General features: G+C 39.4%; 1 protein-coding gene and 1 non-coding gene across 2 annotated transcripts in view; both read right to left on the bottom strand.

The window, feature by feature from the left end:
- The window catches only part of LOC124883882 (rho guanine nucleotide exchange factor 17-like), an 82,113-nt gene that overhangs the window by 9,382 nt on the left and 45,105 nt on the right, over positions 1–27,626 (bottom strand). Inside the window, exons 2-13 of the mRNA XM_047391323.1 lie at positions 17,856–17,933; positions 13,247–13,429; positions 5,213–5,329; positions 3,106–3,198; positions 2,815–2,991; positions 2,551–2,601; positions 2,271–2,380; positions 2,090–2,175; positions 1,819–1,937; positions 612–819; positions 299–372; positions 46–129 (exon numbers count right to left, since the gene is read on the bottom strand). Of these exons, the coding sequence (XP_047247279.1) occupies positions 46–129; positions 299–372; positions 612–819; positions 1,819–1,937; positions 2,090–2,175; positions 2,271–2,380; positions 2,551–2,601; positions 2,815–2,991; positions 3,106–3,198; positions 5,213–5,329; positions 13,247–13,429; positions 17,856–17,933 (1,380 nt within the window). The remainder of the gene's footprint in view (positions 1–45; positions 130–298; positions 373–611; positions 820–1,818; positions 1,938–2,089; positions 2,176–2,270; positions 2,381–2,550; positions 2,602–2,814; positions 2,992–3,105; positions 3,199–5,212; positions 5,330–13,246; positions 13,430–17,855; positions 17,934–27,626) is intronic.
- trnam-cau lies at positions 7,580–7,652 on the bottom strand. The gene has a single exon. It is a non-coding gene; the product is annotated as a tRNA-Met (tRNA).

Genomic DNA, 27,626 nt, shown 5'->3' with positions numbered 1-27,626 from the left:
AAATCCTGAAGTATTGTAAAATAAGCATTTTCTACGTCTTCTCACCTGTCCCACATATCCATCACTGTTACACACCCAAACTTCACAGCCACTGTCAGGACAGCTGTGGCTGGGCGAGGCACATGAAAACTGGAGACAAACAAGACAGAAAAAATATTTTTATATAACTGTTAATATGATTTTGATATGTATGAAGTGTTTTTTTATTATTTGACCATTAAGGATAAACAAAATTTGGAAAATCCAACCATGGACAAACACACCAGTAGTCTGATTTAAGTGTAAAAAAGAAGCTCACCTGCATCCCACTGCGGGTCTTCATAATAGGGATGGCCTTTAGGAATTCTGGGTCCCACTGGTCCTTGTTCATAGCTAAAAGCACATAAAAAATAATCAGGAAGGTTTTTTTGATGCTAGTAGATCTAGGCTAGTCTGATTCATTTAAACCATGAAATACAAGAAACTATTTTTATTAGACTTTATAAAACTCAAAGGAAAAAAGGCTTCTAAATATAGGTATGCATACACGTTAACTGGAACAATCACATCCCCTTTAACTTGTTTCTGTCAGGATGGCTTTTTATGTCACATTATACGTTTTCCTCACTGACCCAACTTCTTCTTGGCATCCTCAAAGGCCTGCTCGAAACTTGAGCAAGCGTCAGGCGAGCTGAACTCAAAGACAAAAGTGCTCTCAGCGGAGGCCGTGGTGAACTCTAGTTTTGTGGGCAGGAAAGTCATGCTGAAGGCCAAAGACTGCTTTTCTGAGAGCTCTTTGTGCACTGATGCCATCAGATCTTTTATGACCTCATCTAGGGACTGAAACAAGCAAATGAAAAGATGGAAGAAGATGACTGTAGTTAAAAAAGTTAAAGATTAAAATTAATAAACTACAGAAAACACCAATTTTGGGTCACACACGTAAGAATGTCCATCAGGTGTGGACATCAAGGGCAGTTAGAGACCATCCAGCTGGCCAAATATGTTAGCTGCATGAAGAGGGTGAATGCATGGTATCTCAAATATACTACAAAAAAATGCATCCAGGGAATCGACTGAGACTGCAAACATTGATACTATGATGACTGTGCAGCTCCTGTTAGAAGAAACTAGTAATGTTGAAACATTCATCTTTGCTTTAGATGAATTCCAGACTCACATTTCAAATATATTTCAGCCATTTTTTACATGCAACTTTTAATGCAAAAAACACAACAGCTAAGAATGTTTATTCATACTATCTCTAATTTTTTTTAATGAGTTTATGGTCTTATATGTGATCTTCTTAAATACAACACCACAATTACTCATGCCTTGGAACAATAATAAGCTGAGGTTAACAGGTTTATTAAAAAAAAAAAGGAAATGGTTTATCTGTATGAAGATATTTATGAAATTAATTAAAACTATGACTAAAGCTATTAATATCCACGTTTTCTATCTGGAGAATCTAAAAAGCGCTCAGCATGTATGAGCAGTTTTTAAGAAATTCTGCATTTTGTATGTATTATGTATTGATTATTTTCTCCTTATTCTTATAAAAGCTGACAAAATAATCACAATAATGACCATAATTATTACAATTATTCAGTTGTGCATTTGTACCCCTTTGCTTACAAAAATAGCCTATTCAACAACAGCACGCAAAAAGCCCTTTAAGATTCATTTTTTCTTTAAGAAAAAGCAAAAGAAAATAAAACTGATGTTTTTAGATTCTCAACTTTTATTTCCAGAGCTGAAAAATAACTAAAAGCAAATTCCACACTTTTCAAGACAACGTGCAGACTCTGCGTACCCACATGTGTTCGTGGACAGTACCTGATGTGGAAAGCTGAGGGTTTCTGATAGTTTGCTGATCTGACCCAAAGTGCTGAGATCCTCATCCAACCGGGCAATCATCTTCTGGATGCTCTCTTTGTTGGTTGCCTGAGAAGAACCTTTGGGAGAGGAGAAGAAAGAGTCAAAAAGCTTAGGTAGGTAAAAATAAAGTTTAAATTTCAAGACATGAGCAATATTCATGTGGTATACATTTCCTCATCATACATGCAGCAACTTAATGTAATGATATAAATAAAAACAAAAGTCTTACTTTTTACCACCTCCACATCCTCTAGAGGAAGTTTCCACAAAAACTTGTATTTACTAGAGGTGTCAATCACACTTGCAGCAGAGTATCTGCAAGGGGAAATGAGAGCAACACAGAGAAGTTAAATAATTTCTTTCAACACCAGGGGGCAGTGCTCTGATGGTGTACATGGTTGGTTGCATACAAGCTCATGGAGCTGCGCCTTAATGAGCCAGACTTCCTCTTGAGAGTGGTGCAGATGATCAGATCGCTGAAGAGGAAGAGGGATCGGTCTTTCTTACCCCCTACAGTCTTCTACAGAAAGACAGGAGAAGCTCAGATAATCTGGACCATACCAGATTGGACATACCTTGCATAGTGTTTGTTTGATGTTATTGAATTAATTATAACTCGAAGACTGCTTAGAAAAGAGTTTTGCTTTCATTATTTGTAATGCTGTGACTGATTTCACATATGCTTCTTACCGCCTCCATGACTATTTCCTGTCTCAAGAACTTCCTCTGTGGATTCAGAATCTGACACAAACAACATACAGTAATTAATTTATGCAATATCAATACATGATACCGAGTTATAAGTTAGAAATCCACTCCACTAAAAGAAACACTCTCTTAAAATCAGCTATATCAAACCAGTACTAGTCTATGTTTGTAATCGCATACACGGCAACACAGTCGCAAAAAAGGGATTCTAATCATATTTAACTTCAAGTGACTAAAGCGTCTTACATGTTCAACTCCCTCTATGTGTGCCTCAATCTCCTGGATAACCCTGGCCTCCCTCTCTGCCTCCTCAGCGGAGCGGCGCCCCTTGTTGATTTTCTCCGCCAGTCGCTTGATGTCCCTCTGAGCGTCCAGCAAAAACGAGTGATCTGGATGATCCTCCGGTGTGTGTTTCAACAGGTCCTTAAACAAGCATCAGATACGTGAACCTCTCTTCATTCTACCCTAGTGTAGCTAAACGTTCACCTCTAGCTGTACAACGAAGAAGAAAAAACAAACGTGCTTTGAAGAAGTCACCTTAACTAGCAGCTCATATCGAGGAATCCTCTGCACCGGTTTGATCATTAGATCACCCAGAGCCTGCTTCTCCTTGTTCTCACGCATGTTTTGCTTTTGGATCGGAGGGAGAGAGATGAACGACACACAGACACAATAAAGAACATTGAAAATATATTTGAAAGGAGGACTGGTCTGCTTTAAAAGATTTTATTGGGGTTGTTTGGGGTAATTATGTGAGTTCAGTGTCCTACCTGCAGTAAACAGCCATCAGAGTCATCTCAGTTCATTTTGCTTACTTAGTTTAACAAGTAAACATTACTAATGTGTTTTTATATGGGCTTTTAACCTTTGTAGCATCTGTAAAGCACTTGTCTGTCTGAAAACTGCACCGCAAACAAAGTTTGATTGAATAATTGTTCAATTGATTGACTGATAGGGGAGTTTAGTTAACCTGTAATGAAAGCAGGACCATTTAAGACTAAAAAGCTTAAATCAAAACTTTAATGGCAGCTCAGGGGAATCCATTTAAATAATTTTTTACACCCTGTCACTTTTGTATGAGACAGCTGTTTACATTGCGACTATTTCCTGAACCATCCTTGTTGCTAAAATGATTGCACAGCGGTTGCTAAAAATCCAGCACTCGAGGTAAAGGTCTGTCAGTCTACATGTGACAGACACTAAGCTGTAAAATAAATGACAGTAATTGTGTAAATAAATGGCCTTTTCTGGTCTGTAGGATTATAAAAATAAAGATTTATTGGCAGGGCTTGCCTATTGAATGAATGGACGAATGAATGAATAAATGGTTTTAGGTTTGGTTTTCATCATGTGTGAATTTTTGAATTTTTAAATAATTAGTTACAATAATTAACTTGGAAATCCTTAACCACAAAGAAAAAAAAACTGGCCTGCAATAATTTAAGTGGCTATATGGGTGAATGGATTGTTTAATGGTGCAAAACGGGAGAACGACCTAGAACTAGTTTTTGATAGTAAAATTTGTTGTTAGGAAGGGCCCTACCTCTGAGTAGCTACCAGATTAACTCCCATGTGAGAACAATGGCCTGACTGCAAACTCAGATCCTCTGATGGTTTTCTATTGCAGGTGACATATAATTACTAAAAGGTCGGATCCTTGGTGAAGTTCAGAAGTTCACCACAAGATGGCGAACTGGTTCTATTGTCAAAACAATTGACAGCAGTGCTGAGTCAACGCTAGACAAGGTAAAACACATTGCTCAGAAAAATCAAAGGAACGTTTTATAATCAGTATAATATCTAGTCAGTTAAACTTCTGGAGTATCTCTCTGGTCAGTTCAGTAGTAAAGGGGGTTGTTGATCAGTGTCAGCTGTTTTGGTGTTAATGAAAACAACAAGTGCACTAAGGGGAAAACAATGAGACAACAATGATAATCCCCAGCTTCATGTGGTATGGCTTCATGAGTATGTAAGCAGTTCCTGGAGGATGAAGGAACTGACAGGCCTCCATGTTCCCCTGACATAAAGCCAATAGAACATCTTTGGGACATCATCTTTAGGTCCATCTGACGCCACCAGGTTGCACCTTCAACTGTCCAGGAGCTCAGTGATGTCCTAATCAGGATCTGGGAGGATATAACCCAGGACACCATCCATCAATCTCTTTAGAAACATGCCCCAATGTTGTCAGGGATGCATACAACCAACTGGGAGCCATACAAACTACAGAGTACCATTTTAAGTTCTCAGCAATTTAGTTTTCAGTTTAAACTTCTTCGTGACTTTGGATTAAGTTCTCTGTGGGTTGATAATTTTAACTTTCATGAAATTATCTGTCATTCTTTTGTTCTCAACACATTACCCATTCCATGTCAGTATAGATTATCCAGTATGATGGGTTTTTTTTCCCATAGAGATCTAATTGTGTTTTCAAAATGTTCCTTTAATTTTTGTTGAGCAGTGTATCTTGTTAACGTATCTGCAAAAAACATTTATCATTAAAGCATGCTTCAGATGAGAGGTTTGACTTAAAAAAGCTAAGCAGAGAATATAAACCTTGTGTTAATTTACCCAGCAATTACACAAACAAGAGCAGTTGGTGAAACACACAAAAGAACCACCAGAAACTTGGTCAAACAGTCACCTCCAGAAACTTGTGAAACGCTGGTTTTGCCTCCTTGGCGATCCTCACGGCGTCTTTAGCGTTGAGGAAGTTGTCGATGTACGCTGAATACATATCAGCGAGAGCATCTTTGGAGAACTACAGGAAGAGAAAGATCCCTGATGACATACTGAGAACAGCTTTATCTACTATGAGGTAACATAAATCTGATATGAGTTCCTGTGGACCAAAGGGTGTTTAAAAACACACACACAGAAAAAGCACCAATAGTGATTATATATTTGCAATTAGAAAATGAATATTCATGAGGTAAATTGGTTAAAAAAATTAAAAAACAATATGCCTTGCTTCAAAATATATAAATCATATTCAAAATGCAATTATAAAGCCACAAACAACAGGTTAACATTCTATTTTTTCAAGAACAAAACACATTGATCTCAAGATCTCAAACTATAAGAAAATTAGGGTAAATATTTTGTAAACCAAAAGAAAATTCCAAATATTGCACCTGAAATGTAGCTGTTTGTGGCTTGTCATTGCATCATCAGAAAAACTGGTATAAGAAGCGTTAAAGCTGTTTTTTATTATTACTAAAAAATGTAAAGATTATTTTAATTTCCCTTTATGCTAATAAAAAAAAAAAGACTTCCAACCAGTTCCAAGAACACTAACTAGAGCAAATAAACAACATCTGACATATGCCACATTCTCACAAGGCCAAATGTGCCAGGCTTCTGAGAAAAATAAAAAACAAATCCTTTTGTCTATTTACCTTGTATTTTCTGCCTCCATCAATCACAGACATAAACCCAGATGACTCAGCCTGACTTGATTTTGCCTCAGAGGGTAGAAGACCAACAGGGAGACAGAGAGAGCTGAACTTGTAGCACGGATCCAAACAGAACGGGAGGGTGGGGGGTGGCTGTTATTTAACATGATTACAGAGTAAACAGATTTCTGTCATCCGATCAAATATGAGTTGACCTTTTCCTAATTATCTCAGATTTTCTGCTTTCTCTGTTCCCAGCCTTCATGCTCACTGCCCTCCCTTCTTTACTTTGGCCATTCTCAGACATTGAGAACTCACAGGCAACGTCAAAACAAAAGCCTGAGTTGTGGAGGACACACGAGGTAAAAAGTTCTTTTCCAGCAGATTTTTTCTTCTAAATATAGTTCACTCTGATCTTTACTTAGCTTTAATTAAGAGTGTCCACTTGTCTAAACGTTAACAGGAAGATTAAACTGTGTGCTGCCAGAGAGTTGATAACACAATTGTGTTCAACTTTTTAATCCCCCTGATGTTTGCACCCTTAATACGGTAAAAAAAGAAAAGAAATCTCTTTAAGCACTAACTTTCAGATTCAAAACGTGTTTGAGCTGTGGGCTTTTATCTTGTTAATATGCAAGTTCTAGCTTTTGAAAATGCTATTTCTACTCCTGAATAATTTTCAGTTTTAAATTGTATAATAGGGAAAGTAAAATGTTTTTTTTTTTTTGCTGCTTTAGGGTTTCATTTAGGAGTTACTTCCACTACAAATTTGATTGTTAAAAATTCTGATTCATTCATTTATTCCTTATTTTTTCTTGCATAAACTCTATGCAATATAGTTTTGCAATTAAAGCTACAGTGAGAATACATTTTCAAGGTGATTTTGTCAAAAAAAAAAATATTTGAAGTCATAATATTTTCTTCCGTCTTCACATTTCTGCACTATTGTGTGTGTGTGTGTGTGTGTGTGTGTTGGTCTATCCCAGAAATTCCCAATAAAATACATTGAAGCTTGTAACATTACAAATTATAGAACAGTTCTCGGCATAATTCCCCTGTGCAGAATCATAATAGAAATGGTGAACGATAAGGCAAAAAGACGAGAAGTCACATTGTGTTGAGTGATACAGGTGGAGGATGGAGAAGTTAAACCCAAACTAAATAATAGTGCTGCAAGTGTATCCCTAAGTCATAATTTGAAAAATATTTAGGGAAATGAACCCAAATTTTATCGCATTTGTCACTTTGATTCTGAATAAAACAATACCTCTTTCCAAATTAGGGTTCATTTTGATGTCATCAAAGTATTTAAATCATTAATAAAATACCACTGTGCTCGCTAATCTATTAGCTATCACAGCGAATCCAGGTCTGAAAGGGAATTTAGATTACTTAAACACATTAAAACACAATATGTGTCAATATTTCTAAGGATTCATATTGTAATTAACAGTCAGAATCAACTAAAGGATTACTCTGTCACACTATGTATTGAGATTTCATAAAGGACTATGAGATGAGACAAGTCTGCTTCTAACAGAATGACAAAGATGAAACCAACAACATAAAAATGACTGTTGTGCTATTCGAAATAACTGGGGGAGAAAAAAAAGCTCTGCCCCGTGTGAGGCTCGAACTCACGACCTTCAGATTATGAGACTGACGCGCTGCCTACTGCGCCAACGAGGCCTGCAGCACAATGCAGCTGCTGCCGTTTAGATAGTCGGGGGAGGGCGGTGCATACTGGGAAGAGTGATGCAACAGCTCATGCTGGACAGGGAGAAATACCACCGCTAACCACCTACAGGTCCTTCTCAAAATATTAGCATATTGTGATAAAGTTCATTATTTTCCATAATGTCATGATGAAAATTTAACATTCATATATTTTAGATTCATTGCACACTAACTGAAATATTTCAGGTCTTTTATTGTCTTAATACGGATGATTTTGGCATACAGCTCATGAAAACCCAAAATTCCTATCTCACAAAATTAGCATATCATTAAAAGGGTCTCTAAACGAGCTATGAACCTAATCATCTGAATCAACGAGTTAACTCTAAACACCTGCAAAAGATTCCTGAGGCCTTTAAAACTCCCAGCCTGGTTCATCACTCAAAACCCCAATCATGGGTAAGACTGCTGACCTGACTGCTGTCCAGAAGGCCACTATTGACACCCTCAAGCAAGAGGGTAAGACACAGAAAGAAATTTCTGAACGAATAGGCTGTTCCCAGACTGCTGTATCAAGGCACCTCAGTGGGAAGTCTGTGGGAAGGAAAAAGTGTGGCAGAAAACGCTGCACAACAAGAAGAGGTGACAGGACCCTGAGGAAGATTGTGGAGAAGGGCCGATTCCAGACCTTGGGGGACCTGCGGAAGCAGTGGACTGAGTCTGGAGTAGAAACATCCAGAGCCACCGTGCACAGGCGTGTGCAGGAAATGGGCTACAGGTGCCGCATTCCCCAGGTCAAGCCACTTTTGAACCAGAAACAGCGGCAGAAGCGCCTGACCTGGGCTACAGAGAAGCAGCACTGGACTGTTGCTCAGTGGTCCAAAGTACTTTTTTCGGATGAAAGCAAATTCTGCATGTCATTCGGAAATCAAGGTGCCAGAGTCTGGAGGAAGACTGGGGAAAAGGAAATACCAAAATGCCAGAAGTCCAGTATCAAGTACCCACAGTCAGTGATGGTCTGGGGTGCCGTGTCAGCTGCTGGTGTTGGTCCACTGTGTTTTATCAAGGGCAGGGTCAATGCAGCTAGCTATCAGGAGATTTTGGAGCACTTCATGCTTCCATCTACTGAAAAACTTTATGGAGATGAAGATTTCATTTTTCAGCACGACCTAGCACCTGCTCACAGTGCCAAAACCACTGGTAAATGGTTTACTGACCATGGTATCACTGTGCTCAATTGGCCTGCCAACTCTCCTGACCTGAACCCCATAGAGAATCTGTGGGATATTGTGAAGAGAACGTTGAGAGACTCAAGACCCAACACTCTGGATGAGCTAAAGGCCGCTATCGAAGCATCCTGGGCCTCCATAAGACCTCAGCAGTGCCACAGGCTGATTGCCTCCATGCCACGCCGCATTGAAGCAGTCATTTCTGCCAAAGGATTCCCGACCAAGTATTGAGTGCATAACTTTACATGATTATTTGAAGGTTGACGTTTTTTGTATTAAAAACACTTTTATTTTATTGGTCGGATGAAATATGCTAATTTTGTGAGATAGGAATTTTGGGTTTTCATGAGCTGTATGCCACAATCATCCGTATTAAGACAATAAAAGACCTGAAATATTTCAGTTAGTGTGCAATGAATCTAAAATATATGAATGTTAAATTTTCATCATGACATTATGGAAAATAATGAACTTTATCACAATATGCTAATATTTTGAGAAGGACCTGTACTGTGGAAACTGTTTCTGTATGTAGCTCAATTTTTGCATCAAAAAGTCTAAAACAAAATCTATTAAAAGAAATAACAACTGAGGTACAGTGTTGGAATTACACCTGTAAACAACAGGCTGATTTTATTTGAATTCATCAAGGCTGTGGGTTATCATTTTACTCAAAGGCTTAAAAAAGGAAAAAAGAAATCTACAGCACAACGTTCAGATCCGTCTATAACACAATAAACATCTGCCTGCATGCTGGCTCAGTTTTTTTTTCTTAACTGCCTTTCTCAAAGATCTAACCTAACATTTAGACTGACGTCGATCCTTTTGGACCAGTGTTTGTTTAACATCTAGGTTTAGAGCCATCCTTAGGTCATGGGAAATTTTAAAAAGGGGCACAGAGCGGCCACTGGAAAAATAAGTGCTGATATGTTGCCACATGTTGGCAGTCCCTCTCTGTTCCAGCTTCTCATCCCTTAAACAGTTGTTTCAGAGGTACAGCCGATGTATGCATATTACATTTGTCCTAGTCACTAAGATCAAAATATTCATAACAGATATTAAACACTATAAATTTAGACAGCAAGGTCTTTAGAAACCAAGTTAAACTATTTTTTTTAAATAGCTTTTCTAAATAAACAAATCTACAGTCAGTCATCTACAGTCAGTCAGTCATTTTCTACCGCTTATTCCATAGTGGGTCGCGGGGAAGCTGGTGCCTATCTCCAGCAGTCTATGGGCAGGAGGCTGGGTACACCCTGGACAGGTCGCCAGTCCATCACAGGGCAACACACGAATCTACAGTGTCCTGCATATTTATTGGCATCCCTAGTAAAAGTCAGCTTTTATTGAATTAACACAGTCTCACATTGAAAAACTTGTATTCAGTGGGAATTCAGTGAGTAAAATATAACTGATAAATATCTAAGAGAAATGCACCTCAATGTTGGAAAGACAAAAAAAAACTACTATTCATGTTAGGAAGAGAATTACTAAGGATCATTTCCACCTATTGCACAGAAAGTTTGCATGATTACTGTCAAGGAAAAATTAGAGAAATAAAGCAGCAATTAGAAACATATTGTGTATAAAAGCTCTTTTGTGCTAAATGATGTTACTACATTTGATCCCATCAACTGCCTGTTTGTTCCCCTTCAACAGGTCCCCTTAAACTATACAGTTTATATTGTTTTTATCCTTATCTTTTTGCACAAAAATTTAATAGTGTTTGTTTTTTATATTTTATGTGATAATGTGCGAGGAAGGATGATGACCAAAAACGTTGTGTGTAATTTGAGTGGGTGAAGCCAAAGAGACATTTTGACATGCATGGACAATAATGTTTTTAAGCTAATATTTGCATTCTGTGTGGATCTTCAACAAGAAAATAGCTTCTCCCCTAAACTTGTCTAAAACAACTGCTGAGCCCGAGTTTGTCTTGCCACTGCACACAATCAGGAGTATAGTAAGAAAAGTAAAACATCCCCAAAGCTCTCTGTAAGAGAACTGCAACAGATAGTGGTATTTTAGGTTTAACAAGCTGGCCAGAGTATGTCTGAAAATCACTCAAACTAGCATAACATATAGTTCAACCTCCATAAATGCAGTGGGTAAAATATATATTGGACGTATCAACGTTTTTCTCACTTTAAATAAATTTAATGGGGCCACTGACATAAAATTTACAACAGATGTCGGCAACAACCCACACCACACATATAAAGAAGTCAAAGGAAATTGGTTCATAAATGAAGTTATGGGTAAATAATTGAAATGACGCGAGGAATAATTATAGGAAAAAATTTAAATACATTTGAATATGTTCCTAAAGTATGGCACAGAGTAGTACAACTGGTAAAATCAAAGAAGCCTTACTGTTGCAAAACATACTAATGACAGTGGTTAAAGCTGCATTTCTAAACTTCTCAATGTTACAGTGAGAGCAGTGGGGCCATAATCTAGAAGTGGAAAGAACATTATTTCAGTGTAAACCAGCCACGGCCAGGTGCTGTAAGATCTCTGACCGAGGAATCAAAATAATAATCAAAGCATTTCTTTAAATGCCAAAAAGCACAACAACAAAAAAAACTCCGGAGAAGCAGGTCCAGTTTGTCGTATGAAAACAATAAGCAATGCACCCAACCTTAATGACCTCTATGCACAGTCACAATGCACTCCACTGCTGCAGAAAAACCCAGTTGACATGTATTTCGGTCAGATGGGGCCAAAGCAGAACTCTTTGGATGTCATTGCACGCACTATGATTGGACGAAAAATGGTTCTGCACATCACCCAAAAAACAAAAAAGTGTCTCACAAAGTATGGAACAGGCAGACCTCGTATAATGGCAGGATGAATGGAGAAATGTAACTGGGCATTGTTGATAAGAATCTGCAGATTAAATGAGTGCACACTTTGCATCCTTTCTGCTTCCCAAGCTCTTAAGCGAAATAGAAAGAGGTAGGAAGGGGTTTTAGTCTCACACTGTCAGTCCACATTCTACATACAGCAGCTAACCGGGTTAAGATTCGGACAATGAATTCCAGCAGCACAGGCCAACAGGGGATTTAGGCAAAAGTGGCACTGGGCTTTAAAAGTTACTTATGTAAGTAAAAATCAAGCCGTGGTTGATCACTTTATCAATTGTTTAAAAAAGAAAAATCTGTGTTTCCCAGGTGTATTAGTCAGGCTGCAATCAGTGACAACAATAAATCATTTTATAGTAACATAGTGGACACCATCTAAACCTCTTTTCTACTTAATAAAATATAATATTTAAAAAATGTCTGCCGCCACATTTTATATAAAATACAAAATATGGCAACAGAAACACAAAAACTTCATAATGGCTCTCTAAAAAGGTTACTAATCACTATTAAAACATCATTTTTATTAATGCCTCTTCTCACAAAGCTGCATTGCAAACAGGACGCAGCTCCTCCCTCACTAACAGCTGACATGGACACAAAGGCACTCAGATTTAAACATAATTGTAAGGACTCCAGGCTGCAATCACTTCAATGTGACTTTTTCTTTTTTTTTTTTTAATCTTCAGCAGGAATGTGTATTTTGTGAGTCCAACAGAATGAACAGTTCATGCTGGTCTTTTTACCCCTACTGTTTGTGATCAACCTGCATCCAATCAGAAAGTGGCATCATGTGGGCCAAGGCTTTGCTCAGCCCTTTAAACCGTGAGTCATTTTTCATGAGAAGCTTGCATTTGGATCGTCCTATAGCACCACATTTACAGGTCCTTGATAATTAATCAGCGCAAATCAATCTTCTTGTAAAGAAAGGACTGCATTGAACTACATCAGCAGGCCACTTGTAATGCTAGTAGGGCGCAATAACACTCTGATCAAGAGTCAGATCATTCAAACTGAAAACCGGGAAGTTTCCGCCACCGTTGATTATTTGGTGCACTCTCGGTTGAGCAACAGCCAATATAGTGACCAATATGTTGCTTTTATTGATTCAAGTCTTGTTTTTTTTCTTTTACAACATTTAAACATGCATATGCTTTCTGATTGCTATTTTTGGTATTTAGGATTTTTTTCCCAAGAGCATCCCAAGACCCCACACATCTTTGTGACCCCAAGCGGGGTCCCAACCCCAACTTTGGGAACTACTTGCTCAGAGGAGCAAGAAATGTTGAAAGATACTATAAGTTCATTGTGTAGATTTACACAGTGCATCTCAGATTTGTAGCAAGGCTCCTAGCACTAGTGAAAACCAAAGGTTAGTCTTGATCCTTCACATTTTTCACTTGTTGACATTTGTAAAATTTCACCTGTGATACTGGAAATTGTTGTATCAGCTATTTTTCTGTGTCTTTGTACCTAGCTTCTTACATTTCTTAACCTTAACAATCCAACTTACTGAATAGATGAGGAGGTGTCCAACCGTTTGCCTGTCGTGCCACTGGCTGACACAGCCTGCAACCTGCTCCAAGAACTGTTCATGGTGCTCCAGGATCTCTGGGATCTGATAAAACATCTCGTCCACCAGCAGAGGGTCCACAATAGAGCTGCCATCTGGTTGTTTTAAAGGACGCATGTAGCCCTGATAAAAGAAAAGGAAAAACTGAATAACTGAAGAATTTAGATAATATGAGGAGGATTGGAGGAAAGTTTTAAAATGTTTTTGGCAATTTGAAAAGCTTGTTTTTTTATAATATTTATTTTTTAACCAATTACACCATCTTCAATCATGGCATTAGGTCTGTACTTTTATTGAACATATGTCAGCATACATGTCAGAGTGTGTTTTTAATTTCTGAAGCTGTTATGGAATCGAAACAGACAAAATGATCTCTTTCATTATGACCATCTCCATCAATGTGTCTGCCAGGCTTGTTCTTGCCTATTTATTTTTTTTTTACATTTGATCTAGCCTCTTCCTTCCGTGTCCTCACAAAACTGTAAGTGTGTCACACGCAATAATGTAAACATAGGATCAAACGTAACATGACCGTTTAGACTAAAATGGCTTTGAAAAAGATCCGACATGCATCCAATTCAGAACCTCATATCAAAGTGACCTGGGTCTGACTAGAAAAAAAAAAGAAATAAGATTTGCATTCAGGTAGCCACAAAAAGATCAGATGAGTCTCTTAGAGGCAAAATAGCCAGATTTTGGCCACATTTTTGGGAATTCAATCATAGATTGTTGCTATACTTTCTTTCAACCATGGCTTTCTTCTTTCGACCATTCCATAGAGCCACCAGGGAACCACTGTTTTTATGCAGAGATTAAATTACACACAGGTGGATTTTATTTAATAATTAGATGATCAATAAGTTGCATTGGATTTTATTTAAGGGTATTTAAGAGTAAAGGGGGCCGACTATAAATGCACGTCACATGTTTCCATTTAGTATTTGTAGCAACATTTGAAAACCATGTATCTCCTCAGTTATATGGTACTTTTTGTTGATCTATCATATAAAACCCCAACAAAACACATCGAATGTTGTGGCTGCAATATGACAAAATGTGGAAATGTATCTCAATGTATGGGACGTTTGTTCGATGACAGATGTTTTATGACTAAAGAGAAAAGTCTTGATTACGGGACTAACATACAGCTGAAGGTTGATAAATTCTCCAAAATTCTCCTGGTCTGAGGCAGCAATAAAGACTAACTCGGTTCAGAGGTAGAAAATCAGCTCATCTGCAAGATCACAAATAAACACTGCATGTACTTCTGTCATTATCGCCATTAATTATGTTATACCAAATATCTGTTAAATCTTTTGTAAAGACATAGGTTGCAGATATGTTTTGTTTTCCTAAAAGCACAGTAGAGCTATGCATAAACTACAGGGTGCTTTCATTCTCTTTTAACAGATCAATGGGCTAAATCAGTTGTTTCTTAGACTAGGGGATTATTCAGGGGAGCCCGCATCCACATATAAACTAATGCATGTCTTTTCTCTCCTTTTCTCTCATTATGAATTTTACTAAATGTTGAGAAGCGTTAAAAATCAACATTAATATTATGTGGTTTTACCGACTCAAATTGATTACTGTTGGGAAGGTTTACTGTACTACATACTGGGTTGCACTTTGTTGTCAGGATAAGCAATAAAATCTTTAACAGCCACATTGTCAGTAGTTCTGATTTTTGTGGTCTGGATTGCTAATAATCGGAGTCTGAGTTGTCGACTGAGAGTCCCTTCTCCACAACTAAACTAACCTGAACTATGTTTGAACCTCCTTTAATATGCCTTCTTTTCTCTCCCACTTTTAGTGATTGCACAGTCATAATGAGCTTGAGTCAGACACTCTAATGGCTGAAGCGAGACAAATATTGGGAACTGTCAGAGAACTGCAGCAAAAATTTGGAAATTAGGGAGTTTAGTTTAAGTGGACTCAGCTGGATATGATCCCCAGGCCCCAGAAACAGGAGCTGCTGCTTGTGCCTTATGACAGCTTATGACTAATTCAATCTGCAGTTTACGCCATTTGAAATGAAGATGGGTAAAACAAAGACAGGGTTGAACTTCTTTTCTATGCAGAACAGATTCAGCTTGCACTTTTTTACTATGTGTAACATATGATTTCTGCGTTTTGCTGGAATTTCCAGGCATTTTAATGAGAAAAAAAAAAGAAGTGTTGCATTTAACTAGCTTGTAATGAATCATGTTATGAATCACATACATCTAATGGATAATTATGGATAATTTAACTGTTTATAAAACTCAGACTGTGAAGATTGGCTCAACATAATTTGATTCCTTTTAACTTTTCTTCTCGACAGCATTTTAAATGTACCAAAATTCATGCAATTCACTAAACGTTTTAACCCATTTGTTGCACACACTATCTGCTAACCTTCTTCATATAGGATGCAAACAGTACTAAACAAATGCAGATGCAAACACTTCAATTATAGTCCAATACTATATTTGAGCACTATGCATCCTGTTTTTGTGTGATGAAACATAGATGACAATTAATACATACAGTAATACATATTGAATTTGACTGCAACATATAATGATAGAAATTAATATTGGCGAAATTTCCTCTAAATATTCATAATTATGAATCGTAATGTAAATACCATCATCTGTCTCCTTAACATGGACCTAACATTTTATTACACAAATCTCTGTTTACATGTTTTATTTTTTGTTTTTAAGTTGTGCCGCATCACCTTCTACAATCATGACTGCAGCTAAAGTTATATGTCATCAGGCATTACATTATCTATAGACGATACTTTACCTCCAATAGACAGAATTTGTTTCAGTCAGTTTTTAGAAAGACATTAAAATTCACTTCCTGCAATAAGGTTGGCAGGTAGTTGGTATAGGGCATCCAGCTAAACAGATGTCCTCCTGAAACAACTCAAATTAAAATAGTGAAATACAACATTATATTAGTGCACTAGAATGCTGTTTAGTTTGACAATTTTTTATTTTTAACTGAACACCATCCAAACGTCATGTGCTGAGGTAGGTGGTTGTATCAGTCCTCCTCATAAGCTAAGATTTGTCATTATATGGCATGGAGACAACTAAGAGTTTATTAAACCTTTGGATCAGGTCTCTCTGGTGTTTTGTTTTTTTTATGTCTGAAAAAAACTAGAAAAGCCAATAAAATGCCACAGCTTTGGAACATAGAGAAATGTTGGACAATATTACAGGCTGGCCAAGAAGTGCTGACATATGGTTAGACAACTGGTTAGATGATGAAGTTTATCTAATTAGAAATCTGGGAAGAAATGGGAGTCGGGATGTAATGGCAGTGGAATATGGTTATTGCCTCTGCATCACTAGGATAGACTGTGTTCTTTCTCTCTGCCATTATCTCTCAATTGTCTCTCAGTTCCCTCTCGAACCAACAGTTGTACTTCTCTGTTCTATTCTGTCTTATACAGATATCTTTCTATTTCTCAATAAAAATGCAAGTACAAGCTAAGTTAGGCTGAAAAAATGCAACAGTTATTAGCTTTAAAGCCTTTTAGCAATCTGCAACCTACCATTATAATGGTGTTATATAAATGATGGATCTAAGTCTGACACATTCTATTGGATCTTTTGAAAGTGCAAACCTTCTACCCAATTTTACCAAAAAACATTAAAATCAAAATTTACTAAATTTAAGAGGAGAGGCTTAAATAAAACCCCCTGGTTACAGCTCATGTCAGGACAGACATCTGATCCAATCATGGCTAAGAACAATATTCAAAATGAACATGTTATTCACAAAACGTTTTCCAAAAAGTCCCTAATAAAGAAAGTCCAGTGGGTCAGATTTCAGCCCTGGCCAGCGCTGCTGCAGTGCGGCCTAAAGTGAACCACATCAGACACCCTCCCTCAAGGATCTGCACCGTCTCTGCAGTCTCCGTGGTAACGCTTCTTTTTCCCAGTGTCGTCATGGGAACACAGCTGAGGATTATTCACTTTGTGGCCACACACAAACTCAGAAATAGATGAGCAAGAAGAGGGCAGTCACTGTGCATGTGGGATGTAAAAAAAACAATTCTCACACACGTTTCAGGCTGGTTGCGCACACATGCACAACGGACAGTGACAGGCTGCACAACCAGGTGATCGAGTTAACAAGTGAATCTGTGTGTGTAACTGTGCTAGAGGGACAGAGGAATCCTACTGCTGAAGATTTGGGGTAAAGGTTAGTTATTAGAGCACAGACAGGTGTGGGATATACAGGAGAGTGTGTTTATGTTAGTGTGTGTGTGTGTGTGTGTGTGTGTGTGTGTGTGTGTGTGGGGGCAGATACTGCTGATGACAGCGAGTTGTGATAAGGTTAGCAGATAATCCTGGCCCGATGAATGACAGTAAGTGGATTACATAATACCTTTTCTACCTACTTTGTTATTCATTGTCTCAGTGCTCTGAGTTTACAAACTGGTTGTTAGTTTTTGCCAAATGTGTGTACAGATAATGTGCTTGTGAGAACAATCCTTGTTTATGAGGTGAGAAATATCTGCAGATGAGGGAGTGTTTGAGACTGTCACCTGAATAAGAGTGCGTAGAGACTCCACGTATGACTGCTCTGTGTCCAGGAGGGTCATCATTACATGTTTTCTCATGTCCTACAAAGGCAAAGGAACAAGATGAATAAATACAAATTAACCATTGAATTAATTTCTCACAAACAATTATTAATGCTGATTCATGTAACGGTAACCTACTACTTAGAATATAAAACGTAGGTAAACACATTAAACCATGGCATGCAGACACATTTTTCCAGCTCACAGGAAATTCTTGTTAGATTATTTCTATAATATCTGAATTTTTTCACAAGGTATTTATCGCCTATGTCAGATTTACAATTTCTTTTCTTTTTTTTTTTTTTTACATATACAGAACAAGATCTCTCAGTGATAAGAAAACATAAAAGCATTTGTAAAATATAACCTAAAAACTGTGAGGGAACTCTTAAATATCCAACTATTTGAAAAAGAGTAGAGCCATCCATCACTTTTTTCAGATACCACCATTTTGCAAACTATGTAAAGCAGCAAGTTCGAAGTGGGTGGCCTAAGCAGGCAGCTCGACTTATTAATTACCTAATATAGGCTTGATATGTCTTTTTACTTTATGAAGTGCAGCCCATTTAAATATTATGGTATAACATTCCAAGTAATATGCATTTGAAAACTACCACTAAATTGAGGATGTGTTTGTTCTACATATAAGTCTATCTGTGTTTTGATACATAAGTCTTTTTATCAAAATAAAAATAACAATAAATCTTATTACATTAGCATAACTGAATTAATGAATAATTTATTTGAGCAGCTGCTCAAAAATTGTTTCTTTTCTGCTTTAAATAAAAAGAATTAGATCAGGTTTTACATTTTTTGTTTAAAATTTTAAATGTTGTTAAACTGGTATTTTACTAAAGGAAGTCATACCATGGGGATCTCACGTGTCTTTGTAAAATCATTATATGAGATAAAAATAAACACATGAAAATATGTGGCACATTTGGGAGTATGAAAGAAAACAAGACAGAGACAATGAAATTAACAACAAGACATCACTGGTTGCGAAGTGTTCATGTTTTGAAAGAGGTGAAAATGCCATTTACCAATTTTGACATTTAGAAAACTAATTCTGTAGTCTGCATTGTAAAGGACCGCATCAAGGTTATTAAAAGTTTAATTTACATGGTAATTCTTCTTATATTAAGCCAAATCTCCTCTCTCTACTTCTGTAGGTCCCTCTATAAAATCAGACAACAAAAAGAAAAATTTAACAAATCCCAGCTGTTATTTCATGCTCATCCTCACAAACAAAAAAAAGTGTTTTTTTTTTTTTACAAAATATAAGTTCAAATTACATCTACGTAAAGAGTTTAGGGGAAAAGCCAGCATTTTATCTTCTTCCTGCTAAATATCTATTCAAGTCAAATAGTGATGAATAGTTTGCCATAGATTAAAGACTTTAACACAAAAAAAAAAAAAAGATTAATGGCGAAAAATCTGACTCAGGTAAACACCTTTAATGTGCCTCAACGTGATATTTGGATGCAACCTGCTCCAACACAATGACATCAGGAAGGAAATGAGAACAAAGAGAAAGGAAATCGAAAAGATTAAGAAAGGAATGCAGGAAATTCTGCCACAAAACAAGAAACATCAAGATGGCAGTATATTATGTATATTACATAATATATTATATTATCTTTATTAAGCCTTTTGTATTTAAAACTAATCAATTAATATGTTGTTAAATTTCTATTGTCACACACCTAAGGGCAATTTAGAGAGACCAATTAACCTAACAGGCATGTCTTTGGACTGTGGGAGGAAGCCAGAGTACCCAGTGAGAACCCACGCATGCACGGGGAGAACATGCAAACTCCATGCAGAAAGACCCCCGGCCGGGAATCAAACCCAGGACCTTCTTGCTGCAAGGCAACAGTGCTACCAACTGTGCCACTGTGCAGCCCATAAATCACCTTGAACACACAATTCCCACTGTGAAACATGGTGGTGGCACCATCATGCTTGGGGGATGCTTTTCACCAGCAATCAGAATGATGTCGGCCAGAGATGATTGGAGTATGGATGTAGTTAAATACATGGCAACCCTGGAAGAAAACTTGTTACGTCCTGCAAACCACTTGAGACTAAGGGCACAGATTTACCTTCCATTAGGGCAGCGACCGTAAGCATAAAGCCAGAGCTACAAATAAATGATTTAGACCAAAGCTTGTTTATGTGCTAAAACTGCTGTCGTCAAAGTCCAGACCCTAATCTGATAGAGAATGTGTGCCAAGATCAAAGAAATTGCTGTTAAGATGTTCTGAATCAAATCTGAATAAGCTTTTTAAAATTAGACACTACTTTTTGTTGGTATCATGTAAAACCCCATTAAAACACACAGGTTTGTGTTCCTGTAACCTGACAAAATGTGAACATTTTCAGGGGTTTGAAATATTATTGCAAGGAGCTCCATATAACTCATAATGCTAAGATATTCATAATAAGATATTCATAACAGCAGAATCAACTTGTACTTTTAACAGTTAATGTATTCAGGTAATCCTTGGCTGAACATAATTTGCTAAATTTCAACATCTATTAGACATTTACTGAACATCAGCCCAATTTAAGGCTAGAGGTCTCTAAACAATTTAGGCGTTTATGCATTATGGTAGGTAGATACCTACATTAAAGACCCGGTAAGAACAATGTGATTAGATAGGTTTATCACATAAACTGTACAAATTTAAAACTAAAAGGAATTGTACTTGTGTTTCACAATCATAGATAACGTGAGAATAATCTAAATCATAGAAAGGTTTGTTGAATGTAAGAGAATCACTAGCGGTTTAATCAGTTTTCATTTGCTCCTTATGAAAAACAGTTCAATCCATCCCTTAATCTGCTTTGATGAAGCTGATTCTGATGCTGTTTGTGTTGGTTTGACTACAGCAGGCAAAAACAGATTTGTGAGAACAACAAGGGGGGGCTCAGGAACATGTCGGGTGTTTAATCTCGATGGGGGTCTCAGGGGAGGTTCCCAAAATATTCTGGTACCAAACAGGACATAAATATCAGAGCAAGCCACAGGCAGAATCCTGTTGTGCTTCTACAACCACAGCAGCTCTTTCTCCCTCTTGCCATCTTAGATTGAGAGGTCACATAAAAATACACAGAGGAGGAGTTTGTTTTTTTTTTCCCCGTCTTAGCCTGCTTTGCTCTGCCAGCAGCACTGTGCCCTATAAATAACCTTAACAATAACTTCCCAGAAAGGGTATGTTTAGTGTTTGGCATCTGAAGAGGTCCCAGGGGCGCTGTTGGGATCCAAAGGAGGCTGAAAGGTGGTGTTTCAATTTTTATTGTTGAGTAAGTTGCACCCACTTATCCCTTTTATCAAAATAATTTTTCTTTAGCTCAATATTACTGTTCCAGTCCACTAATAACTGTCATATGAACACAAACATATGGTGAAGGAAAAAAACAACAGGACTAAACAAGGCTACAGAGCAAAGCACACAATACACAGTAATCATCAACTCTTTTTTTTCCATAATTGTAGTGCAAGTGGGGAGTTATTCAGAATAATTCATGCTTAAATACCCCATTATATCATGCAGAAGGACTAATGTTAGGTGTCTACCCTAATCAGTTCCCTCGAGAATTACTCAACTGGTCACAATCTGGTCGTGAAATAGAATTTTCCCCATCACTGATATTTTTTGGATTTTTTATTTTACTCTTAAATATTTCAATCTAAGTAATTCATTAAGCAGTTTTCAAAAAAATAAAATAAAATTTGGATGATCCCCAAGACTTTAGGGAAAATATTCTGTGGACTGGTGAGAAAAAAGTGGAACTTGTCGGAAGGTGTACTTCCTGTTACAACTGGTGTAAAAACTAACACATCCTCTCATAAAAACAACATCATGGTGCCAGACAAACGTGTCTGGGGTAGTGTGAAGATCGGGGAATGCTTTGCTTGCTGTAGTAGATGGAGCCATGAATTCTGCTCTCTAGCAGAAAATCCTGAAGGAGAGTGTTCACCCATCAGTTCATGACCTTAAGCCCAAGCGCATTTAGGTCATGCATTGGAACAATGATCTAAAGATCCCCACAATATCTGCTTATGAATGTCTTAAAATGAAGGTTATGGAGTGTCAAACTCTAAACTGAGGTCTGCTTGAGGTCCTGTTCATGCTTGAAAACCCTTCAGTGTGACTAAATGAAAACATTCTGCCAACAAGAGTAGGTCAAAATTCCCCCACAGTAATGTAAAACACTAATTGTCATTTATCACAAGGGCTTGAAATCAGCTCTTGCCATCAACAGATGGGATAATGTGGTATTAAGTATATGGGGAAAATTCCTTTTCACGGCATTGTACATATTTTTGGCTTCGATCTCAAAAAAGTAACTTTTATTTGTGTAATTTGAATAAGGGGCTTATTTTTTAAGCTTTTTGCAGAAATTAAGGTTCACCAAATCAGACCAAACTAGGCTCCATGTCTATCACACCGTTACAAACCAAGATTGAATCCCACAAAGTAGAGATTTCAACTTTATCTGGAGCACAAGTGTCCTCTATATGCCCAGCAGATCAACAACTTGAAAACTGAAAATTAAAAACTCAGATACCTTCATAAATAATTGCAGCGCTAATTAATTTTAGGCTTTCAGTGTTTGGACACATCAGAACCTGTTTTATAATGGATATGACAAGTTTATATGAAAGCATCTGCATAATTTCTGGACAGTGATAAAAAGTGGGCTTGGATCAGACCACAAGAAAACCAACCAATTCCGCCAGGAAGAGCAGTCGAATACCCAGTGGGAATTATGACAGCAGCTTTAATACAGCTAGTGGAAATGTGGCAGGGGAGCAACATGTAAGGGGACATTATAGAGATTAGTGGGAGCGAAACCAGTTAAAATCATGTTTCTGAGTCTTCCGATTTAACAGTTGGTTAAATGTATGTACGACACACACACACACTCTTGTTTTGCTATATGTAGTGAGGACCATGTGTTGACTCCCATTGACTTCCATTGATTTTCAGTCATTTTCAACCCTTTCTATGCCCTAACCCTGACAATAACCCTAAACCTAACCATTACCAGTGCATGCCTAACCCTAACCTTAACCTAAACTCAATTCACACCTTAGTCCTAAACCTAACCGTTAGCAAAATAGGTCGTGAGGACCAGCAAAATGTCCTCACTTTGGTACAAATGGTCCTCAATTTGATGGTGAAATCAGGAAATTGGTTCTCACTGTGATGCCAAGACAGGAACACACACACACACACACACACACACACACACACAAAATGCAAATGGACAAATTACACACCTCATAGGAACACAGTTGCCTCTGTGTGAATTTCTAATTTGAATTAAGCCTAAATTACAATGATTACATCAACAAATCCACAGCTTATTTTCTCATGGAAGCTAAACTGAAATTTAGATTACTTGCTGTTTATTCAGGGCCGGCATATATTAACAGTAATTCACACATGCAGCTGTAGGATTTGCTGATGTCTTCTAAGAAGTGCTAAGGTGATAATATTGCTGACTGAATGACCCAAAAACAAGACAAGCAATACAGTAAGATATGTTTACCTATGAAGAAAAAAAGAGGGGAACTTCTCCAAAGACAGGAATGTTCTACGATTTTCCCTTGGTTGTCTTTATTAGATTACACACACACACACACACACACACACACACACACACACACACACACACACACACACACGAACATCAGAACAAGGAACATTGTGAAATAATGCTTGGAATGTCACTTTTAATTTCATAAGCCAAGTTACCATAGCAGCCCCAGCTGAGAGGCTGAAGAATCACACGACGGCAAGTTTCGCAGTGAAGTTGTCAGCAGTGTGGGACCAAAGTAAACCTACGCTTAGCCCAGTTTCTGTCAAACTTCAGCAAAAAACACTGGAACCATCATTACACTGGGAGAGTCAACGTTCACTGTTCAGCTGACGGAGCTGAGGAGGCAAAGAAAAAGAAAATACCGAAATAGAAAAGGAGGAGAGAGAATATTTGTGACAGGCGGTTGAACAACATTATTTAATTTTCTAATATTTGAACATTTCGATTTCTACATTGATTCATCACAACTTGACACGTTTTTTTGGTAAGCACAAAGAAAAGTACAGAACCACTGTGAAGAAGCCAGGAGGGTAACAAACAGAGCTGAGCAGTATCTAGCGTGTACTTGAAGAAATGAAGCCAGTAAATAAATGAAGGACAAAAATATTAGGGAACTTCTAGTTATTGCGGGCCATGTCCATCTATCAATACATCAGTGATCCATCAGCCATGGAAAGTTATGTATGGATCCAACCAAAACCCTCTCCAGCGCTGTATCTAACAAAAGTGTTTTTCTTTCCCTATAATGCGGAGCACTGAGTCTTTTGACACAGTTTTCCGAGCAGTTATAGTTAAATTCAATGGCATTCAAAGCAAAATGCAAGTTTCTGAATAAGTTATGAGCCAAATTATCAACAAGTTGAATTAAAACAGAGAATGACCATGCTAAAGTTGGCCTAGCTTTCCAGAAAACTGCGACATTGTCCGGATAACCATTGATGAATGAATTTGAGCATAATCACGATACTAATGTAGAGCATTTGATCTTATTTCACTGCATTTTAATGTTACTTCAATCATATATGTGCCATTTATTTTAACGTAACAGACTTGGGTTCAATTTCAGTGAATACCTTTCCTCAAATAATTGGTTCAGAGGACAAAAGTTCAGATCGGGACACATATATCCATCTTTACCTTTTACAGGTTTCACTTAAGAATATACTTTTAGTAAGAAATAGTCTAAAGATCCTGTTTAAAATATGTTCTTTCACACAAATGTACCACAGTGCTGGTTAAGTCTGGTTGAGTCCTTTGTATCCATAAATGTATTGGTCAGAGATCCTTAACAAAAAGCTTTGGACTGACAATAAAATAAAAAAGCAGCAAAAGTCCAAATAAAACATTAAAATGCCTTCAGAAAGCCTAAAAAAAATTTGATCAAGACCACCACAACAAATTGCAATAATTGGCGTAAACTGAAAGAAACTTTTCTAACAAATCATGTCTGTTTTTTGTACCTAGATTGGCTTGAACAGTAACAAAGACTTGGATTTAGCAAAATATAAAGTGGGCCCACCACCTGCAGGGGGAACCGTGAGGGACCGGTGCAAAGAGGATTGGGCGGCAGACGAAGGTGGAGACCTCGGCGGCCCGATCCCCGGATGCTTAGGCTGGCTCTAGGGATGTGGAATGTTACCTCGCTGGGGGGGAAGGAGCCTGAGATTGTGCGGGAGTTCGAGAGATATCGACTAGAAATAGTCGGGCTCGCCTCCACGCACAACGTGGGCTCTGGAACCCATCTCCTCGAGAGGGGCTGGACTCTCTTCTACTCTGGAGTAGCCCGCGGGGAGAGGCGGCGGGCTGGGGTGGGTTTGCTTGTTGCCCCCCAGCTCAGCCGTCTCGTGTTGGGGTTTACCCCAGTAGATGAGAGGGTCGCATCTTTGCGCCTTCGGGTTGGGGAGAGGTCTCTGACTATCATTTCGGCCTACGGGCCGAGTGGTAGTGTGGAGTACCTGGCCTTATTGGCATCCCTGTCGGGGGTGCTGGATAGTGCCCCTCCTGGGGACTCCATTATTCTGCTGGGGGACTTCAACGCCCACGTGGGAAACCACAGTGACACCTGGAAAGGCGTGATTGGGAGGAATGGCCTCCCCGATCTGAATCCAAGCGGTGTTTTGTTATTGGACTTCTGTTCTAGTCACGGATTGTCCATAATGAACACCATGTTCAAACATAAGGGTGTCCATCAGTGCACTTGGCACCAGGATACCCTTGGCAGGAGGTCAATGATCGACTTTGTTGTCGTATCATCAGACCTTCGGCTGCATGTTTTGGACACTCGGGTGAAGAGAGGGGCTGAGCTGTCCACTGATCACCACCTGGTGGTGAGTTGGATCCGCTGGAGGAGGAGAAAGCCGGACCGACTTGGCAGGCCCAAGCGCATAGTGAGGGTCTGCTGGGAGCGTCTGGCGGACCCCTTGGCCAGGGATGTATTCAACTCTCACTTCTGGGAGATTCCGAAGGATGTTGGAGACATAGAGTCCGAATGGACCATGTTCTCCACATCCATTGTCGATGCTGCTGCCCGTAGCTGCGGCCGTGAGGTCTGCGGTGCCTGTCGCGGCAGCAATACCCGAACCCGGTGGTGGACACCGGAAGTAAGGGATGCTGTCGGGCTGAAGAGGGAGTCCTATCGACTGTGGTTGGCTTGTGGGACTCCTGAGGCGGCTGACGGGTACCGTGGGGCCAAGCGTGCCACGGCCCGGGCGGTGGCAGAGGCAAAGACTCGGACCTGGGAGGAGTTCAGTGAGGCCATGGAGAAGGACTACCGGTTGGCCCCGAAGCAATTCTGGCAAACCGTCCGGCGCCTCAGGAGGGGGAAGCAGTGCTTCGCCAACACTGTTTACAGTGTGGGTGGGGAGCTGCTGACCTCGACTGAGGACATTATCGGGCGGTGGAAGGAGTACTTCGAGGATCTCCTCAATCCTGCCATCACGCATTCCCTGGTCGAAACAGAGGCTGGGGACTCGGGGTTGGACTCTTTCATCACCCACGCTGAAATCACCGAGGTGGTTAAAAAGCTCCACGGTGGCAAGGCTTCGGGGTTGGATGAGATCCGCCCTGAGTACCTCAAGTCTACGGATGTTGTGCGGCTGTCATGGTTGACACGCCTCTTCAACATTGCGTGGCGGACGGGGACAGTGCCTTTGGATTGGCAGACTGGGGCAGACTGGGGTGGGGAGGGTGTGTTCCAACTACAGGGGGATCACACTCCTCAGCCTCCCTGGTAAGGCCTACGCCAGGGTATTGGAGAGGAGAGTCCGGCCGATAGTGGAACCCCGGCTTCAGGAGGAGCAGTGTGGTTTTCGTCCCGGCCGTGGGACACTGGACCAGCTCTATACCCTCTACATGGTACTCGAGGGTTCATGGGAGTTTGCCCAACCGGTCCACATGTGTTTTGTGGACCTGGAGAAGGCATTTGACTGTGTCCCTCGTGATGCCCTGTGGGGGGTGCTCCAGGAGTATGGAATCGGTGGCTCTTTACTATGGGCCATCCGGTCTCTGTACAAGCGGAGCAGGAGTTTGGTTCGCATTGCCGGATCCAACCACTAAGTCGGACTTGTTCCCGGTGTATGTTGGACTCCGGCAGGGCTGCCCTTTGTCACTGGTCCTGTTCATAACTTTTATGGACAGGATTTCTAGGCGCAGCCAAGGGCCAGAGGGGGTCTGGTTTGGGGACCAGAGGATTTCATCTCTTCTTTTTGCAGATGACGTGGTCCTGCTGGCCCCATCTAGCCAAGACCTACAGCATGCACTGGGGCGGTTCGCAGCCGAGTGTGAAGCGGCTGGGATGAAGATCAGCTCCTCCTTGTTCACGAGTGAGGGAAGAATGGAGTGGGAGATCGACAGACGGATCGGTGCGGCTGCCACAGTAATGGGGGCGCTGTGCCGGTCTGTTGTGGTGAAAAGAGAGCTGAGCCGAAAAGCGAAGCTCTCGATTTACCGGTCGGTCTACGTTCCTACCCTCACCTATGGCCATGAACTTTGGGTCATGACCGAAAGAACGAGATCCCGGATACAAGAGGCTGAAATGAGCTTCCTCCGTAGGGTGGCTGGGCACTCCCTTAGAGATAGGGTGAGGAGCTCGGCCATCCAGGAGGGGCTCGGAGTAGA

The sequence above is a fragment of the Girardinichthys multiradiatus genome, chromosome 18 (assembly GCF_021462225.1).
Source record: "Girardinichthys multiradiatus isolate DD_20200921_A chromosome 18, DD_fGirMul_XY1, whole genome shotgun sequence".
Taxonomy (NCBI): domain Eukaryota; kingdom Metazoa; phylum Chordata; class Actinopteri; order Cyprinodontiformes; family Goodeidae; genus Girardinichthys; species Girardinichthys multiradiatus.
This window is presented reverse-complemented; position numbering and strand designations above follow the sequence as displayed.